Source organism: Drosophila sulfurigaster, chromosome 2R (assembly GCF_023558435.1).
Source record: "Drosophila sulfurigaster albostrigata strain 15112-1811.04 chromosome 2R, ASM2355843v2, whole genome shotgun sequence".
NCBI lineage: Eukaryota > Metazoa > Arthropoda > Insecta > Diptera > Drosophilidae > Drosophila > Drosophila sulfurigaster.
In genome coordinates, this window is record NC_084882.1 from 11,508,549 (window position 1) to 11,530,025 (window position 21,477).

Here is a 21,477-nt window from a genome sequence, read left to right on the forward strand (position 1 = left end):
ATTAGATTAACCAAATATTTCATTTGCACAAATTTACATGCTGCTTTTGTGCACATCAATATAAATGGCATACATTTTTTTTTGTAGCTATTTCATAACAAATATTGGCCAGAATCAAATGTGTTTCAGATTCGTTAGCATCAAAGCATCCGTTTTCAGTAGAAATTTGTTGCGATACGCTTATTTCCTTTCTAACCCGAACCCTTGCGGCACGGCTTACTGCAATCCAAACTTTGCGATTACCTTCATCTCTCCGCTCAGCTCGACCCCGCAGCGTGTCGCGCATTGAAACGTTTATATCGGAATTATATTGCATTTTTATTACCATCGCGTATAAATTTTTACTTTGGTTTTCGCATGGTTTTGCTGCCGCCAGGCACGCAACATTTTAAAAAACAATTTTGCCAGATACAATTTCTTGTGTATTATCGCCGAAAAGTATGCAAACACAAGCCCAAACACACACATATATACAGAAGCGTGCGCACGCACACTTAAGCAAACGACGACAGCCACAAACACACACACACACACACAAAGCTGCAAATAAACGTAGACCTCTGGCAGCACACATGGCGTATACGCAATTTTATTTGCATGCCAGACAGACAACGACATTGCCGTCCACCCTGCGGCTGCTTATCACTTTATATATGTCTCTCTCTCTCTCTCTCTCTCTCTCTCTCTCTCTGTCTGTGTGTGTTTGAAATTGGGTCTCGTGTCCCTGCTGTTGTAGCACTTTGTGTGGCAGCCGATGTTGCCGATGTGTTGCGTGTTCCGCAATATATTTTCGCCGCAATTTCGACCTGTAATTAGAAGAGAGTTAAGTAGTGACACAGCACAAATTGGGTCGCATTCAAATGAGAAATGTACTCGAACTACATTAGTCCTCTAATTATCTGTGTTGCGGAGGTAAAAAGCTTTCTCGTTTCTACTTTGCGATATTACGTCTATAATTTTGTTCTTTTCCTGTTTAACAGAAGTGTCTGTATGATAATTTCTCTTTCTGCTTTTTTCGTATAATTTTTGCTCAGACATAAAATAAACAAGTTTGCAGGGGGCAAAGTAAATAATGCGAGGTGACATTATTGTTGGGGCTGTGTGCGTATTATAAACTCGGAAAGTGGAGAGAAAGAGGGAGAGAGAGAGAGAGTATTTACGGGGGTGGATGATGACTGATTTTTTATTGTTTCTGGCAAAAGGTGTCGGCTTTAATGCATTTTCATGCCTTATTTAAAATGATTTTCGGTTTGCCTCGCAGGAAATTATTTTCATTTATTGCGTTCGCAACGGAAGCATCAGAGACAACCCAGGATCGACAGGACGAGGCCTGCCATGGGTAATGCTACAGTTAATCATTGTGCGGTTGCGGTAATTTTTCAGCTCAATTAAGTGCGATATTATAAAGGCAGGCCACAAGTGAACTCACATATTCACTTTTATTCACTGTGAGAAAATATTCATAAATTTCAATTTGCAAAGACAGCAAATAAATAAACGTTAAACAAAACCGAATGCCATGCCGCAGGAGTTAAAAACACACACACACACACACAAACACAACACTAAATTAAAACTCAACCTGAACCACAGCAGCATCAGCAACAGCAGCAATATGGCTGAAGAGGAGAACTCAAACGAATTGGACGATGGACGTTTAATTAATGGAGTGGAAAGAACATACAAGTTCAGTTGAATTAGTGGCAAACGGCAAAAGACAAACATCAATATGAAAACACACAGACACAGCAAGCGAAAGAGAAAAAGGAAAAGAGGCAAAGAGTGTGGGGGGGGGAGACAGAGTTGAAACTCAAAAAGGGCCTCGGGGCAGAGTAAAAGCATCACAAAGCAAAGACAAAGGAAAACAAATAAGAATGATGTGCACCAGATTGGGCTGCTAGTTCCTACCCTCTACACTCTAAGCTTCGATACAAATGAATGTTTTACATGCCCGACTATGTAATACCCTGTAGAATTTAATGAAAGCAAATGATACTTGATTACATCGACCCATTCAACAAACTGTCTTTGCTTAGGGTATTTGGAAGGAGAAGAAGAAGTTGAAAGAACTGTAAGACTTCAAGCCTGACAGCTCAGCACTTTGTGATGCAAACGAGTTTGGCATGCGAGTTTCCACATTATCTAAATGTAGATGATATGGCAATACGACGACGCCCCCAAAAAAAGCAAAAAGCGAAATCAGAAGGAACAGTGACATTTGACATTTCAATAAGCGTCGGCTGGTCGGCCAAAATCCAATGCAATGACAAAGCATTAGCTAAGAAATGAAATCCATTGGCAAAGGGACAACATCAGTAGCAGCAGCAGCAGCAGGAGAACCGAAAACCCTGGCTAAATCAATACTTATCTTTTTGGAGCGACAAAAGTTGCGCCTCCTAATGCCGAGGGCGTCTTCACAGTGTTTTTCTCATTCTCATTTTCATTTTCATTCTTTTACTTATAAAGCTTCTCATTCACTTTGTGTTCTGTGTGCTGTGCAAGGGGCGTTGCGGAAGCTTTTTCAGCTATCTTGTAATTGAATGTACACCACACGGCGTATACGCAATGTCTGCTAGTAGCTTGTCCTTTGGCATTCACAACTGTTTAGCATAGTCGTAAGTCTTTCCAATGCAAATATATTGCCATTCACTTTATTTATGCCACTCGCTTATTGGTTTATTTGTATAATTTTATGTATTCCCTCCCCGTTTTCTGTCTTGTCATTTGCTATGCAAATACCGCTTTGCATTGGAATTCCATAAACTTTTGGCTTGATTTTCAATTTGTGCATTGCGTCTTCGGAGTCAACAAAGAGCACTACAAAGCAATAATGTCTACAGAGTAAATTGGTTGCTTTTATTGTTTGAGAAAGTTTTATTTAAATTTTGTTTTGGCATTCTATTAATTTAATGAATTTCTTCTTGTCTTTTTAGGTAAGCAGAGGGTGCTTTAAAATATTACTAATTATAAGAAAAGTTTTTCTTATTCTATATGAAATTGGTAAGCTAAAAACAAGAAATCATTCCAGACCTAACATCATCTAATTCAATTCCCTTATGCACATATCAATTTCAACATCTGTCTGACACGAGCTTATCAATATGCATAGCATGAGAGATACAGCCGAATTTGATTACCACTCATATTTTATACCCATTCAAAAAGTTAACAGAAAAAAAGGAAAGAAACAAAGAACTGTATGTCGGCAAACAGGCAGTAAAAATCATGGCACGTCTTTTCCGAAAAGTGGAATGAAAAAGGGAAATGTTAAAAGTGTGCAAAAGTTTTGTGCGCGCGCGAGTTTTTCGATGCGATGGCAATTAGAAACATATTTCACCATTGTTGCCACAGACATGTTTTAATGGCAAATAAAAATGGCGTCGCCGCAGACATGTTTGTGCATGGCGGCAAACTGTTTAAAATGGCACAAGCAGCAAGCCAATGGAAGGGGCAACAATAAGCCAGACAGACAACAGGCACCGGAAATCGCCAGACAAAGGATGGAAAAGGCTTTCATTGTTATTATTTCATGTGTGTGTATGAGTTATAATAAAAGCAGAGTTGACATTGCTCGACTGAAGGATATCTATGCGTATTTCTGTAAAATATCGAACCCATTTTTGTGCGGATAAAAGATTGTTGAACACAGCCGCCGGTGTAAGGCAACCGTGCGAGTCCAATCAGATGGTGCTTGCTCGTGTCTCCTTTGTCTACGTCCGAGTTGGACGTCTCATTCAATCAGAAGCATCAATCAGTTCGTTGTGTGAAAGGTTTTTGATGGTGGGTTCGAGTTCGAGTGGAGGAACAAAAGGCTTCAGCGGATTTTCAACTTCATTTTTGTCGATTTCGTGAGCAATCAAGCGCAAATGCTTCTCTGTTTCAGCCGAGGCAGGCGTTTGCTCCACTCCATCTCCATTGCCATCTTCATCGCCAGCGTCAGCTTACCTGTCCAACATGGCCACGTATTTATTAAGTCATGACGCTGAATGGCAGGCCATTCAGAAAGAACAAAAAAAAGAAAAGAAAGATACAAGCTTGAGCTAAAGCATACAACGCTTGATCCTTCGCACAGAGCAAACAGAGCATTCCATTCATATCTTAAACGTCATCATCCAGTTGGGTATCATCATTATCATCAAGGTTATAGCTGTCCTTCTGGTTTTGGAGGTGCTGTTCTTGTTTACCTTATTGTTCCTTTTACACTTTGCTACGCTTCGACTTCTGGATTTTGCTTCGCATTCATTGATTGCTTTTGTGCATTTTTGAGTGTACAAAATCGTTTGGAGTTCAATTTCTCGCATTTGATGTCATTTACGCCTCATTGACGTCGTTTTTTTTGAGCCACAATCATCGAAGTGCCGACAAGTTAACAAATCATTCTGTTGTGGCTACGATAGTGATTTGTGCCCTGACTTGATTAAGTAAAAGTGGAAGTACGACAACGTTTTATAGCAATAGTTTAACTCGAATAATGCCTTTTTTGTCTGGACATCACTGAACTTCTCTTTTTCATGTCTCATCGGGCTGACATTTGATACGGCTCATTATGCACAACGAAGAAGGGCAGGGGACAGTTGAAAGTTGAAGCATAATGCTTTGTGAAAACTTCCACAACATTTGACGAGTGGAAGACCCCGGAAAATCATTTAAAGTTTTCTTTATAGCGACGCCGTCACGACTTTTTTGCCAGGCGAACAAACATGATTTTATTCCAGCATTTTGAACTCGAGGGCAACTGCTCATTAGTTCAACAACTGAATTTGCACTCTCAAGTATATTAGATAAATATGTTGGTGTTTGTAACGCTGCTGCCTGCACATTTCAATCAATGTGAAAACTTTGTACCGCATACTAAGAAGTCCACCAGCTGATGATGGAATAAAAAGATGGCAAAAAAAAGTTACGCCAAATTGAATTCCGTGCAAAAGTTTTACGCGTTTTGTTCTCGCCAGAACCTTTTTGCGTTCGCTTTGCTTTCAACATTTTTTGCTTGTAAAAAAGTGCATAGTAGAAGCTACGTATGATGAACTAAAATACTAAATACTTTAGCTAACAAAAAAGCACATCATTAAGTAAAGAACTTTATATACTTTATGTACTAAGGGGTATTTGCTAGTCGATCGCCTGGCTTTGATCTTATTGAGACCAGTCATAAACTGCTGTAAAATTATTGATAGAGCGTTGTAGGCGTATACGTAATATTATTTTTGCAACAACTGTACCGGAAACATTATGAACCTGATTTGCAGTCGACTGTTTTGCCTGACTGCCTGCTTGCTGTCTGCCAGTTGCAGCTGTCAGTCCGCAAAGGAAGAAACATGAGCGAAGCACAAAGAACGAGAGAGAGAGAGAGAGCCGCACACAATGGCGAACGGAAGTGGAAGTCGCTTATCCAAGCAGCTTTCCCAATGCCGCTATTCTTGTCTTGGTTCACTTGGCTGTGTTGCCTTGGCTGTCGCTTAGACTATTTTATTAGTAGGGTTTCTTTTTCTTGTGCAGCACTCGCGTACACATTTGCATATCAATTTGTTTCATTCGTTTCATTTAAAGCTCTGCTGCATTTGCAGCTCCTTTCAAATGTCGTTGCATACTTTTTGGCGCTGAGTGCTTTGCACATTGTGTGTAATTTGCTCTGTTATTTTGTTATTGTATCGTGTGGCTTCTCGCATTGCATATAATCGCACAAGAACGAGAAGCATCTCCCATTTTTGTATACATATATTTTCAAATATTTTGCTGACTTGTTTATTGGCTATTGTTTTTTTTTCTTTTTCCTTATTCTTGTGCTTAACGCGTTGACAAATGGCAAAAGAAGGCGCAAGTTATTGGATCTTGGCAAATTGCTTGAATATCTAGAATTTATGACAGTACCATAAATTACACAAATATTCTGGCTACGCAAATTTCATTTCAGAGAATGATGTAAGAGAAGCTCAGCTTATTTTGAGAATTGATTTACTGAGATAAATATTTAATTTACATATTCACATTTTATTTGACAATCTCAATGATCGCTAATTGGTTTTATGTCGAGTGTAAACAATTAAATTAATTTCGCTTTTTCGTCGCTGAAACTATAAAAAGCAGATTGCTGTTAGTTACACAAACTCATGTAAATAAATTTGCCAGGCAATCTATTGTGCATATATGTAAATTTGAAAGTGCTTTGCCACTCAAACATGCAGATTAAAAAAAGCACATAAAAAAAGTAGACAGAGAGAAAGAGAGATAGCGTAAAAAAATCTGCATTGTCATTTGTTTTGACATTCCGCTAATAACTGAAAATTAGTATTTCCTGCTGTCAGCAGGAAATTGCACGACAACCAAAAAAATGAATGTGTTAGAGATGCATAAAAAAACGGAGAATCGAAGGAGAATTTGAATTGTGTTGGTGAGTGCAGAAAAAAGCACTTAAAATCGGACAGAGAGTGAGAACTTCAGATACTCTATAAGCTGTTTAGATATAAAGTCGTGTGAAATATGGATACCCTGTAAGCTGAGTAGTTAAATCAAATAAAAAAGTTTGCAATTTGGATAAACTATAATTGAAATTCAGAAGTGAATAATTGAAGTTTTAGTTAGGGTATTTGGTAGAGGTATTTTGTATTTTCTCAACTCAGTGATGCTGTCACTTGATTGTAGTGCAATTGCAAATAAAGAAGTGCTGAACTGGTGTAATTTCAGTTACTTAAAGCAAAACAACATTGAGATTTTTTTTTGCATATGCATGAGGATTCACTGTATCGCATGTTGTATGCTTGCGTCTGTGTGTGCATGACAGGATATGTCAGAGAAAGAGTCTGCAACATGGCGATGCGTCGCTAAGCTTGCCACTCGAACGAGCTTAAGGGTTATGGCAACGCCCAGAAGGGGCAGAAGTTGTACTTTGTGCTGCATCAGCAGCAGAATGTAGCTGCTTATGAAGCTTTGTGTAAATATGTGACTGAAGAGCCGTTGAATAAGTGGAGTTGCCTATATGTTGTATAGTGTGTGTGTGTGTGTGTGTGTGTGTGCTTGTTTGTGTGTGGGGGCATGCAACTCATTAACAGCTAAACATTGCACAAACACACACACATGCATACAAATAGTCTCGGGGCGAAGGGTAAACGCGAGAGCGGCAGAGTTCGTTGTCAAAATGTCAACAGGAGGAACTTTCTCGATAGTTGTTGTTGCCATCGCTAAACAGGTTGCAACCGTGCCAGCAAAAGCAGCAGCAACAACAATTTGTCATGCAAATATAACAACAGGCAACACGAAAAGTTTGTGCAACAATCTGAACTAGTATAAAGCAAACAGCAGACCCAGCGTCAACTTTCTAATTGTTTAAATTTCACACACAAACCCGCACCTTAAACTATCTGTGTGCAGTGTCTGTGTGTGTGTGTGTGTTGATATTGTTGTGGCACAGCCTTACACGGGGCTTTTTGGCTTTTCGGTTTCAATTTTATTGACGTTCCAAACTCGAAAAGCCAACGAAATAAACTTTATGACAATTTGATTGTGGTGAGCTGCAACAACAAAAAAAGGAAAAAATGTACCACTAGAAAACCGCCGAACCAATCAAAACTTTGCAGCAATTTTAACAAATCAAATTTTTGCAAATGCTTTATCACAACTTAAATGAAGTCATGAATTTGGTTTTAATGCAAGCTAACTATAGTTTTTAGAGCATAAAGCGGAACTGCGTACAATTCTTGTGATGTTAGTGCCATTTGGCAGCATATTTGCCACTTGGCAGCATAATAAAAAATTAATCGCCGCGAAATCAGCAACGCAACTGCTGGCAAAATGAAACCAATCCAAACGGAACGAGACGAGACGAGGCGAAACGAAACGAAGAACACGGTGCATTGCATACTTTTTGGCGCCAAGTTTAATTGAAATGGCAACATGCGGCGCCACAAAAACTGTGTGAGGTGTAAATTGCCAGGAAAAAAGGCAGCGCAAGAGCGAGAGAAAGAGAAAGAGTGAGAGAGAGAGTGGGGGAGATGGCGGATAGAGCAAGCAATGAATAGACACGCATAAATTTCATACAAACAACTGGCAGCATCCCATGTCCATGCCCATGCTCATGGCCCGAATTCTTTGCCCCACTAGCTTGCAGCATGCTGTGCATACTAATAACCATGCCACTTTTTGTGTCCCACGTCCAATATTGCCAAACGTAGTATACCCTAGAAAGGCTATAAATACGAGTGTAGCCCAAAATTCAAGCCAGTTTTCCTGACACTAATTGCAGGATATAATAGCGTCGTATATCCTATTTTTCGCTGCCATCTGTTTGGGTTTTAGTCCCCACAACTGATGTTCTCTAATGCCATTGTTGCTGCTGCGCATATTACGGCTGTTGATTTGTTGATTTACATTTCGTTCACAAAAATAATGCCACAAATGAGCGCCGCAACAGTTCGGATTTGTGCGGCATAGTAGAGAGTGAAAATCAGCGTTTTAGATTTTTAGTGCCAACCTTGATTGTTGCCACAGCAATGGCAACAGAAATTGTCAACATTTTAATGTGTATGCTCACGCTTAATGTGGCACGTCAATGTCACAAAAAAAACCAAAAAGAAGGAAAGCTTCCCCTTGGCCCCATTGGCTCTATGCACCCAAAGTGCCATAACGCGTCACCTGCATCAAGTGGCAAGTGGCAAGTGACTGCTTCCTATCTACGTTACCATGCCAGCAACTTGCATCGCGTACTTATCTGTGACTTCTTCGTGCGACAGATTTACTCTATAAAGCAATGGAGTTTCAGCTGCTTAATGTTCAGTACTTACTTCAATTAAAAACATAGATCCAATACCTGCCACTCAGTTTCTTTTTTTGTATTATCAGTAATAAACTATATTTAAATTAATATACGACAAATTACTGAAATATACGAAAATATATATTTGGTATATTAATATATGACTACATTTAAAATATACTGTAAAGTACAATATATAACAGATTGTAATTAGCATTAATTTGTATCTTTCGTAACATAAATTTAATTAATTTTACATATGTTTTAACAATATGTTTAGACCTATTCTTTGTGAGTTTTCAACATAGTTAATCTGTTAAAAATTGAAATTAAGTTTCATTAATGTATGAAGTAATGCACAAGCTTAAAATTTACATTTTGCAGAGCCTCAAATTAAAGCAATGGCTCCCAACAATTGAGTTTCATGGATACATTTCTTCTCTTTCAATAATTGATATATTTTTATGTACTTGAACTTCTATCTTCTACTCAAAAGTAATCTTCAAAAATATGTATGCTAATAATAGAGTATTTGTGGAACTGCTTACCTCGAAAAGATACTTTTATCCTTGCATTTCAGTATTAAATACTGCAACAAGAGAAAAATGGAGTTTGAGGAATAATTATGCTGCCGTTGTTGAAGAAGAAGGAGCATGTGAGCAACGAGAGTTGAAGTGAAGTTGGGTTATGGATGATGAGAGGCTCTTTACAGGTAGCACTTGAGGCAAAGAGGAGCAGTTCTTGTTGTTGTTGCTGCTACTGTTATTGTGCTTATTGTTACCGAAGCTGCCTTTGTTTTGCATAAATTTTGTAAAGACTTGGAAAGACTTTTAGGCGCACGTCTTTGTTGAGCCCAAATAGAGAAAGAGAGAGAAGCCTGCATTAAGAATTAAGCGTTCTTTTTTTCAAGGCGCTACTGAATGCCAGAGTCGGCCATCTTTTGAGTTAATTTCGCAAATGAAAGCAGATATTATTCCCCGATCTCGCTCCGACGCTTATGACACATGTAGAACATGGCGCGTTGTTTTTCATTTATTTTATGCCTGGCCATGGAAAATCAATTAAGTTCTCTTGCGTGCAACGAAAGCTGGATTTTACATTTTTCCCTTTTTTTTTACCCTTCAGTTGCAGTTCTCTCCATTTTTTTTGCCTGGCATTCATTTTTCCAGTTTGCACATTAAGAACGAGGTCCGCGTTGAAGGCAAAAATATCCATTTTAATGAAATTATTCGGGATGGTGTAATACTCAGAGCAGTTCATTCGAAATTTCAACGGATTGAAGTTCCTGACCAAATAATTACATTCCTGCGGCCCATTCGGTTGGAAAAGATGAAATTCTTAACGCAGTTTCATATTGAAAGGATTCATTAACACGAGCGCAATTATTAAAAAAATTGTGGTGCTTTATGCTTTATGCGCATAAAGTAAATAAATGACATTTCTTTAAAAATTCTGAGTAATAATTCACTCAAACCCTTGACTTGTCTTTAACATTGCCATTAGCTGATTTGCAAAAGGCATTTTCTGCAGCCTTTTTAGAGTCACGCACAAAAGTATGCAACAGCTTTTGTTTTTTCGTTTGAGAGTAGAAAGAAAACACGACTTTAATATACCCAGCATAAGCAAAGCATAGAGACAAATTCTCGTAGAGAGAAAACTACATTCCGCATACGACATGTGGCACAGGGTATGCCTAGAAAATGTCGTTTTGTTTGCCGTTTTTTGCATCTGCCTCTCTCGCTCTCTCTCTCTCTTTTTCTGTGTTTTTTCGTTGCTGTGCTGACACTTTGTGTGAATGCTGATGGTTTCCCCAGACTCTGCACCTCAGCGGCACTTTTCTTCTTAATGTTTTTTCCTGCCTTTTCATTGGGAATGCGAGAATGCCAGAGAGAAAGAGAGTGTGGCAACAAAGAGGTAGCTGCTGCTCTGCGGGCGTTAACCGAGCTCGTTTGTTGTTGACTTTGTGCTCCAGTTGCAGCAGCAGCAGCAACAGCAGAAGCAGCAGCAACCGCAGCCGCGATTGCGGCTTGGCACAAACCGACAAAAAAACGGCCGCCTTTCGCGTTAAAAAAACTGCATATTTGGCTTACTGGAAACTATCATTAAACAAGTAAAACGACCACAGGAGGAGGAAGCTGACGTCTAAGAGCAGCCACACAGAGTTTTACATACACACTCACCACATGAACAACAAGATGAAGGAGGAGGAAGTCAACAAAAGGCGTTGCAAAACCCCGCTCTCGTACTCTTTGTTCGCATTTAAGCTCTTAGCCTCTGCAACTGCTGGCTTTTGACTCCTGTTGTTGCCATTTTAAGCTGCTAACTGCCGCTGGAGGCGTCTTCAAAAGGCATAAGCTTAATGTGTTTTGGCATCGGTTTTCAAAGTGCATCTTCTCGAGGCACTAACCGAAGTCTTTTCATTCTGGATTTGACATCACCGAGTTGTGTGTGTTTTGTTGTTGGCTTACAAGACTACAGTACACAACTATGTACAAGCTGCTCTGCTCTCTTGGCCCTTGGCAACCACAAAGGCAACCAAGTGTCAGGCAGTGTTAACCAAAAGCAGCCTGCAGTCTTCTTCTTCGTGCTGCATTCTCTTAGTTTACATCGTCGTCATCTCTGGCATGTTACTCTTTTCTAACTGTCTCCATTTCTTGTCATCTTTTAACCACTTTTTTCTATGCAGTTTTCCTTTTTTTGCGTTTTATTCTCGCTTGTGGCTAGTGCTCTTGGCATAATTGGGATTTGGGTTGATTGATATGTTTCTCTTTTGCACTTGATAGTTGAGTAATTGATGCTACACGCAATAGTTATCTGACTTTAAAGGTCACTCGACTAAATTCCAAGAAATTGAAATGAATTTTTGATTATGATTTGTTTTTCGAAATTGAATTTAAAACTGGTCGTACATCATTCGGCTTGTAGTCGGATAAAGTTTATTTTAAAATAGCCAAGGCCATTGATAAGCTGTGAAGAAATAGACGCAACCCACTTTCGGTTAGTGGTTGAAGGTCTCTCCGCTTTATACAAGCTCACCACATCAATTCAGTGCGCGTCCTTCTCATGCAAAAAAAGGAAAACAACGTCTCAATTTGTCTCAAGTTGTCAAGTTAACGTTGCAACACTTTACACTTGGAGTGTTGCAGACGGCACGACGTCATCGCCAGTTGCAATTTCCTCTTTCCCCCTCAAGCCCAAAGAAGCTGAAATTTTGTAGTTGTCGGCTTTGTTATTGTTGCCGTTGCAGTTGTTGGTGTCTTTGTCGTTGACTTTGACACCGTTTTGCACTTTTCGTTGGCATGTGAGAGAGAGAGAGACTGAGTGAAAGAGAGAAAGAGAGAGAGAGGGTGATAGAGAGGTGGAGATGCAGCTTGTTCCAGCACGTTTGGCACCACCCTCTTTGACAGGCACTTATTTTCTTATTATTAAGTATACGCTTAGTTGGCCCCCCGCACACTGCGCACTGTGCGCTGTCAATGTGCAGTGCAGACGAAATGCGCTCGCCAAGTAATGATTACTTTGTGTCTGGCGCTGACAAATGCCGTCAGTCAAAGTCGAAAGTTTACCAACTGCAGAAGGAAGCAAAAGCAAAAGTCCTGTCGCTGTCGCTCTCTCTGTCGCAGTCGCTGTGTCAGCGGGTAGTCTATCTCTATGTGGGTTGGTCTAGTGTTTTGTGCCCATGACGACGACGACGACGAGTTCAATGCGGAAGTCGCGCACAAAAGGCGCATAAGATGCAATCAGCACGTAAGTCTCACTTGTTCCCCCTCCTTTCTATAAGAGAGCATGTGTGCGTACTAAAAACGTGTGTGTGAGTGTATGTGTGTGTATGTGCATCCATGTGCACTGTAGCCGATAAGAGGGCATTGGAAATTGGGCTCTGACTGCGTCCCCCAAAAAACTTTGCAGCTCAAGTTTTTAATGACTTCTTTAAGAGACGAAACTTTATTTATTGCCCATGGGCACATAACCAATTTTAGTCTGATTTGTCGCCTTTCTGGATTGCTTAATTGGGAATGGAGTCAATCACACAGACTGCAGACACATTGCTCTAAATAGTCTTTTTTAATTGGGAATGGAGACAGACCGAGTACAAAATATTACTCTAAAAAGTCTTTGTCTTGAAGCTCGAAAAAATATTTATTGGATTTTGCATTAACAAAATTAGAAAAGTTTTTACTCTTAGAACGAAATTCTAAAACTGTTTTTAAGTATTAATCGTATTATAGTTTATAATTGTTTTTAATAATTAAAATATCATTAATTCAGACATGATCTATTTATTTCTGTCTTTTTGACTATGCAAAGTATAAATTTAGTAATTTGAATAATATTTGGCAAGTTGTTCTCTACCCAATTGTTGAAGCTATATCAGCACTTGATTCCAGAAACTTACAACATTGTTCATTTTAATCATGGAATAATGCAACTTGTTCAACTTCGATTTCAATAAACGCTTTGGCTTTAGCTGGTATTTGATATTTTAAGTAGATCTGCATGTCAAAGGCTGTTATTAAGCTCAGTATGCAGCTATTGTCGTATGAAAATTCAATTTCCTATCCACTTGGCTATTGATTACTCTGTCCCAATACTGCCAGCACCGACAGCCAGAACTTCCGTTCTGCCCTTGCTCCCACTACTTTGAATGCTATGCAGACTGATGGCTGCTGTGACTGTGACTGCTGTTGGGCATTTCCGTTGACTTCCATTTGGGGCATTAATTACGCGCCTACTGCAAATCCTGAAATGCTCAATCAATACCATGGAACTATGGCTGTCACTGATGATTGCTGTTGTTGTTGTTGCGCTGCTGCTGGTCGTTCTCGTTGGCCCCTGGGCATTATCAGTCATGGGCATATTTTGACAATGGCATTAGTCAAAAGCCAGGCTGTAGTAGGTCCAGTTAGCCAATCTCTTTGCCTCATTTGCAAAGCCAACTTGTTTGCTCGGGTGACAATCAATGCGATTTGCCCCGCCAGCTAAATGGTTGCCAATGCCAAAAATCTGTCGGAAGCGCCCCTGACAACATTTGCCATCAGCTTCACTCGGACACCGTCATTTGAAATGCCTGACATTCCATATAATCGAGACTCTTCATAAGTTGTTTGCTCCTTTTTTTTCAATCTTCTTCACATTTTTTTCCGTCCCCCTGCGACAGCAGCTGCTAATGAGGAGAGTTTTGCGCAAACTGTTCTGTTTGCTGGCTATTTAGGTTTTGGTGCCTTTGAGTTTCTTTTTGGAACATTTGCAAACAAATTGATTGTGTCATTTGCAGGCAATTAACTTTGTGTACCCTATATGCAAAAAATGTGACAGTAAGGTATAATAATTGTAGCTTCGGATTGATGATTTATGTTCCTTAATAGGATTATGTCGCTAAAGTATTATGTATTTTCCTTTTAAAGAATACTTATAGTAATACTTATAACTACTATTTTTAATCTGCCTATACCTTATTTTTTTCAATTAATTTTATTTTCGCCTTACTGCAACATAAGCCTTATTTCCATATTTTTAATATTATGTTTTATTGGTGTAATAACTATTTATTTTTAAATATATATAAACAAGAAAAAGCAAATTAAATATAAAAAGTAACTAAATGTTGAATTAAAGTTAATTCCATGCCGTTAAAATTTAATGTTCGTCTTTTTTTATTAAGTGAAAGAGAATAAAAGCATAACATCACAATTTAAAATGCATATTAATGAACCTAACCCCATAGATTATAATAAATGGTGAAAAAATGTTACGATTTATCATTGCATTCTTTTAGGCGATAAAATATTTCTCTTACTTCATGAGTTATTATACATATGCAAATATGGAAAAACATTGAATATTTTGCATATATTTTTTAAAATAAACTGTTGAGCATTTAACATTACCATTAATTCAATTACGTCAAATGCTAATGTAAATCTCAATCATGTGTCCTACTTGCAGCTCCCATGCGACACTAAAGCGATTACAGCAGCTACTCAACGTCAGGATCAAAGTTGGCAACGGCAGCAGAGCAGCAGTTAGAGAGGAGTCAACTCAACAACAATATTTACACAGACACAAACACACACACACATATATACATATATAGATAGAGAGATAGAAGCAGCACTGCCACGCCTTCAATACAATAACACACACAAATCGAACGCACAATGAAAAACGACGTCGTGCGATGGAGCAGGCAGCCAAATAGCAACAGCAACAGAAACAGCAACAACAACAACCGCCACAATCACAGCCAAAGCGAGAGCAACAAGAACAATTTGTTGACGGCGGGCAACACACAACTGAGGCAACATGTTGCCAGCAAAAGAACTTGTCAACCAAATGCAAACGCAAATGTTGCAGCAACAAAGTGCGCCTGGCAACAACAGCATCAACAGCAACAAACAATCATTGAATGTGATATAACAAGAAATTACAATTTCGATTGCAATTTATTGAAAACTAGTTTTTTAACGCAACCAAGCAAAACAAAGTGCAATCGCAGCAGACATTTAAGAGCATCGACAGCGACAACGCGCGCATTGTTGCTGCTTATTTTGCAATTTAGTATCGCAGTTTTTTTATGTAATATTAATGTCGGTTTCGCGGCCGCCAGTGTTGCACCCAAAGTGGAAAGCGGCCACGCCCAGTCGCCCCTACTGCCACCCTACGTCCTCGACTACGAGACATCCAGCGGTGGCAGCGGTGCTAGCAACAGCAACAGCGATGGCGCCCAGCTAACCGCCAACAGCGGTGGTCGCCCATCTGGCGCTGGCGGCGATGCTGGACACTACACGCACACCTGGGCGGTCCACATACCGAACGGTGATAACAATGGCATCGCCGATGCCGTTGCCAAGGAACATGGTTTCGTCAATTTGGGAAAGGTGAGTGAAAACAGAAATTAACAACCTTTATGAAAATAATATGAATGGAAATTTGAAAATTAAAAAAAACAAGCAAGAAAGCTACAGTCGAGTGTACTCGACTGTGAGATACCCGCTACCCATTTTGAATAAAAAAACATATTTTGCGGTATTTTCTCAAAATATACCGAATATACTGCAAAATACTAAAATATACCAAATGGTATATTTGGTATATCGACATAGTACCGCATTCAAAATATACCATAGACGGCACAATATACCAGATTGTCACCCAAAGCAACTCAGAAAGTCTTTCTTTAATAACTTCGACAATTTTTATCTGATCGCAACCAAATTTTCAGGAATCATAACTACTATAGTAGTTATTGTATATACCAAAATTCGCAATTCTAGCTTTAAAATTACGCTTGTTATTCGATTTTTGATTTGCGGGGGCGGAAGTGGGCGTGGCAAAATTTGAAACAAACTTGATCTGCGTGCAAACATAACAAATGCTGTCGAAAAAAAATTATAGCTCTATCTCTTATAGTCTCTGAGATCTAGGTGTTCATACGGACAGACGGACAGACGGACAGACGGACAGACACACAGACGGACAGACGGACATGGCTATATCGTCTCGGCTGTTGACGCTGATCAAGAATATATATACTTTATAGGGTCGGAGATGCCTCCTTCTACCTGTTACATACATTTCCTGCCGGCACAAAGTTATAATACCCTTCTACCCTATGGGTAGCGGGTATAAAAAGTAGGAAAATGAGTTCAAGAAAATGAGTTCAGGAAAATTAAACAATATAAAGTATAAAATAATGTCTTGTAAATTTACTACCATTCGTTATTGATTTAAGAAGTCCTAAGAAGTCCTTTAAGCAGCTTAACTAACTGCAAACTATCAACAGAAATTAAATTACTGTTTTCATTGGCTATAAACACAGAAGCAGCTTTCTTTATTGACAGTACTTATTCTTTTTATTTTAATATGATGTCATTTCTTACAAGCACTTTAATTAAATTGCTTAGAAAATTGCACCAAGCTCAATATTATTAATTTAAAAGACAAATAAGTGTCTATCTGCATCCCATTGTTATAACTTTTTATTGGAGAATAATTGGTCATCCGATTATATTCTGGCTAAGATTATTTTACATAATTTTAAATTGATTTTCAAATTTAATACATCCTCTCAAAGTGTTCTTAGAACTAACTAACTATTTTAATATTCATAATTTAATTTTAGAATTTTAATTTAATATTTTGTACAAAGAACTTTTCAGTTCAATTTATGCTTTGTTAGTTTTAACTCTAAACCAATCCGATTACTCTGAACTGCATTTAATTGCATGATAAACCAGATGAATCTCCTTTAGTTGAAGTGTTAAGTTATATACGTTTAGATTGACATCATTATTAAGTGCAAGAAGCACTCAAAGTGGCAGTGCTTTGACAGCTTCTGATTCAGCAAACATTATTTAATAGATGGTTCACATTTGGCAACAACATTGCCAAAGTGCCACAGCTCTTAAAGTGAACAAAAAAAGTGGTTTCAAATTGAGTTCAACGCAGAGAGCTAACTCAAAGAGCGTCACGCTTTTGATAGATTTAACACCTGCACACGTTGGGCCACGTTGCCAACGTTCACGTGTAGTTGGGCAAATGAAGCTCTTTTCAGCCGAGTCATTTTAGAGTTTGGCCACCATGCCATCAGGCAGCTGCCACTAGTTAAGCTTTTGGGCTGCAGCAGCGATTCAGGGGGAAGGGGCAAACTTTTGAAATCGAAACAATTTGGCCCGCATATCCGGCGAGGGAATGGTGGAGGAGGAAAGCAGAGCGGGGGTCATATACAGAACCTCTCTCGTTTGCTAGTTTAGCATATCATTAGGACACTCAAATGCGAGACTATTAAAAGTTTGTTACACACACGCAGATATGCACACGCACACGAATGCAAATCTATTCAGAGCACATTTTGAGTAACTTTGACGTTATGGGAATCCAACTGCAACACACACGAAGGCTGTCTGGCAGTTGTGTGTATATGGATGTGCAAGTAACCAGGACAAAGTTTAATTTTTTCTGCATGCCCTGTACCATGTTAAATGTTGGGTAGCATAAGTTTGAGCACACACAAAGTTGGACTATTTGCAAGTGGTATCTGAAACTGCTGCCAAACGCAACTTGGCTGTTTCTATTTCTTGGCTGCTTGTCTATCAATGCTGGCCAAGTCAGAGTAGATCGATGGGAAAGCCGCAGATGTTGCGACTGCCTCAAACTGCTTGGACAAACTTTAATCTGATTTCAGTCAAGCGATAGCGCAGTGATTTGCTTCAAACCTCAGCATATTCTCCCCACCTGCAATTGATACACATTTTGTGTGCAGACAATTGAAACACTGACGCGATGTCACTAAGTGAGCTTTCAAGTTGCACACAAATCGTCCACAGCTATAGATATATCTAATTGTACTTATATAGATTTATATGGATCTAAAGAGTTGTCCATTTCAAACTTAAATACGCTGTGACAGTTAGTTTTGCGGCATTTCTTAGTTGGCAATTGAGTTTTCAATTGAAACCGAAACTCAGGTGGCGAAATTGTCACTGTGGGCGGAAGTTGAGCTTAAGTCGGCTACTCAAAATGAAATTAGTATCATTCACAATAGGCCCATTGAGCGAACCATTGTATTAATTGGCTGGATACCTTAAGCTTGAAACTCAATTTATTGTGAGACTTGATAAAACTTTTCGTCGTTTCTCTTTCATTCATTTTCTTTTGCTTGGTCAACTCATTTAACGTCTTTTTACTTTTGGGGCACCGGAATTACTATTGAAGTTGCTTTCGCGTCTGTAACAGCTGAGCTGGGCAGCAAGTTAATTGAAAATTAATTTTAAATGGCATTGTTCAAGTGTATCCCTCCGTTTTCGTACGCCACGTGGAGAGGATGCTAAAATAAATGGCACATTTACATAATTAGACAACGTCAAATGGCTGTAAAATTGTAGCGATTTGCCCTGGCGACGGAAATGGGACATTTCAGCTACATGTATTAGCACTTGACCTTAACTTCAAATGGGTTCGCAATGTTCTAATGCTGTTGCTTTAACACTTTAGTTGAGTAACGGCTGCACAGTGGTTCCGCCAGTATGGGAGTTGCGGCCAAAAATACTTCTAGTTGTTATATTGCTACGAAATTTTGCCCAAAATTCTATAAAAATATTTTGTATATATAGTAAAAAAATTGTCTAGATCGGAATACTATATCCTATAGCTCCCATACAACCTTAGTATGGCTTATATGCCGATAGTGCGCCAAAATACTTCCGGTGGAGTTACAGTGCTAAAATTTGATTATTAGCATCCAAGATACGTATAAGACTATTTAAATTACCTTTCTGCTTTCTTCTACTAAACTAATTACTTATCGAGTTTTTTCTGCATTCGTGCCCTCTTCTGTGCACCAAAGATCAAAGATGTACATGCGTAAAAGCTCGTAGTTATAAGAAGCGCCAATAAAAAATGATAATATAAAAATAAACGAAAAAAAGAATATGTAAAATTGTCCACAAACACAAAAAAACTTCACAAAGGCAAAGAAGGAGCAGCAGATTGCGTCGCAAATTTGACCTTGAAAACAGTAAGATAGCTTGAGTTTATTAATGAGTATATACACATCTGCCAAAATCTTCAGCTGAACTTAACATTTTTATTACCTGAAAACATTGGCAAATGCACTGATATCACTCATAAAGGGGGAATCGGGGGGAACATACCTAAAAATCTACTTAAACAGAGATAATGACGATCACAATTCACTGAAAATTAGAATTAATTAAAATTAAATAATAACAAATAATTAATAATTCAAATTAATTTCAGTAAAAGATCTTGTAAAAGTAAATATCTTCAACTTTAATACCCTTTTTAAATATTTCAATTTGGTGAATTTTTGCGAACGTCCGACCACTTTGAACTTCACTTTTGTTTTGACAAAAAGCCCACTAAACGCAGTTGCAGCAGCAAAATTGAAGACGTGTTCACACTTTGCATTCTATTTTAGAATGTCCCGTTAGACAGAAAAATCTAGTTTGCAATGAAGAAGCTTGGACATTTTAGTAACGATTTGTTTACTTTTTGTAAATTTTTGTTGTTATGACTTTTTTTATTTTTGGCCTATGGGCGGAACCACTGTGAGCTGGGTTCCTTGGGTATTTACATGGTTCTGTTACCAAAAAAGGATGTTATGCAATTAATGTTAATGCTAATTACTTACAGTACACGTTAACATAACGCTGTTACTTACAATTTACTTAATCGGTTCTAAATTGGTTTGTGTTACAATTTTGTTTATATTGTACTCTTTGAAAGTAGTAGTATGTCGATATACCAAATAAAGATTTGGGTATATGTTTTTTTTTCAACAGAAAATCGAGCAAACTCAATTGTACCTTTCTTATTTAGGGTATTAACAGAGTTATGTTAAGAGACACCTTTTAAAGTAACAATGTTATTTCCATGTTATAAATGTTAATGTTAATAATTTACAGTGACTCTCAAACATGAGTTTAACATATACAATAACAGTGATAGTTATGTTAACAGACGCAGTTTCTGTTCCGATAATGTTATGCTTTTCCTTGATCATAATGCTGTAAAATTGACAAATTTAGTGTTTTATGAGGTGCAAAATGGCAGCTCGTTTATATTAAATTTCCATAGACTGCGCAATCTCGCATTTCTCTATTCAAGAGCTATAAAATAAAAAGAAAAAGAAAAGGAACAAATAAAAAGAGAAAAGGGAAAAAGGCAAAAAAAAGTTGTGCTAATATTTCTCGTATTTCTGCTGCGATTTCTGTTGCTCTTGTTTCCTTCATTTTGCTATAAAGTCCTTTTGACAAACTGTGTATAACAAAAATCCAACTAACTGTGCAAACAAGTTACAAGTGAAACACTAGTAACAACAGCAACAACAAAAACAAAAGCGAACAACAACAAAACTAAATTAATAAACATGCTGCAAGCGCGACTTTTTGCCATTTGCGACTCCCCATTGCGAATATATATATGCTATATACTATATGTATTTGTTTTGTTTGCTTTTTGTTATACTTATTTAGCACTGGGCGTGACATAAGACTTGCAACTTGTGGTGCTTTCCAACATTAATACTCTCTTCTTTCGCCCTCACGTTCGGATGCACGTTGCTGTCAACTGATGTTATGCGCCAAGTTTTAATGAAAACTATGCAGTCTGTTTATCTATGTAGCTTGTGTTGGCACAACTCACATTCAACTTGCAGTTTTCGCGCTGCAATTATGATGATAACACAAGGCATCAGAACTTTATAGTCCGCTTGTCAGTAATATTCATAAAAATACTGAAAATAAACAAAACTCACTTGCAAACCATTAGAGGCTTTTCAGAGTTGCAAGTTGAGTTGAAATATAGAACATGAGTGAGTTGGCTGTGATTGACTGTGAGATACCTAAACTGAAAATTAAAAGTTATATTGAAGTGAGGAAAGTAGTTAAACTTGCACTATCAAGTTTGCAACACTAGCATTAGATGATATAATACTATAAAATATTATACATAATACCCTAATTACTAAAATTACTGAAAGTAAGCAGACAGAACATACAAAATATACTAAATTCTAATACATTATTACCTAATTTAAATAAATGAAGAAAGTATCTCAAGTAAATTAATTTCATTGTTGCAACTCTGACATATCTAAATACCCCTTGAATAATTAACAATTACAGCTTGAGCAGCAATTAATTGCTTCAAATTTATGCACCTTAACACTCTCAATGCGATTAATCTGCTGGCACTATCGACTAGTG

General features: G+C 38.2%; 1 protein-coding gene across 4 annotated transcripts in view; it reads left to right on the forward strand.

The window, feature by feature from the left end:
• LOC133838859 (furin-like protease 1) overlaps positions 1 to 21,477 on the forward strand; it is a 174,930-nt gene that overhangs the window by 86,490 nt on the left and 66,963 nt on the right. For all 4 annotated transcript variants that reach the window (XM_062270088.1, XM_062270089.1, XM_062270090.1 and 1 more), the window contains one exon: positions 14,696 to 15,627. In XM_062270088.1, the coding sequence (XP_062126072.1) occupies positions 14,908 to 15,627 (720 nt within the window). In that variant the 5' untranslated portion in view covers positions 14,696 to 14,907. The remainder of the gene's footprint in view (positions 1 to 14,695; positions 15,628 to 21,477) is intronic.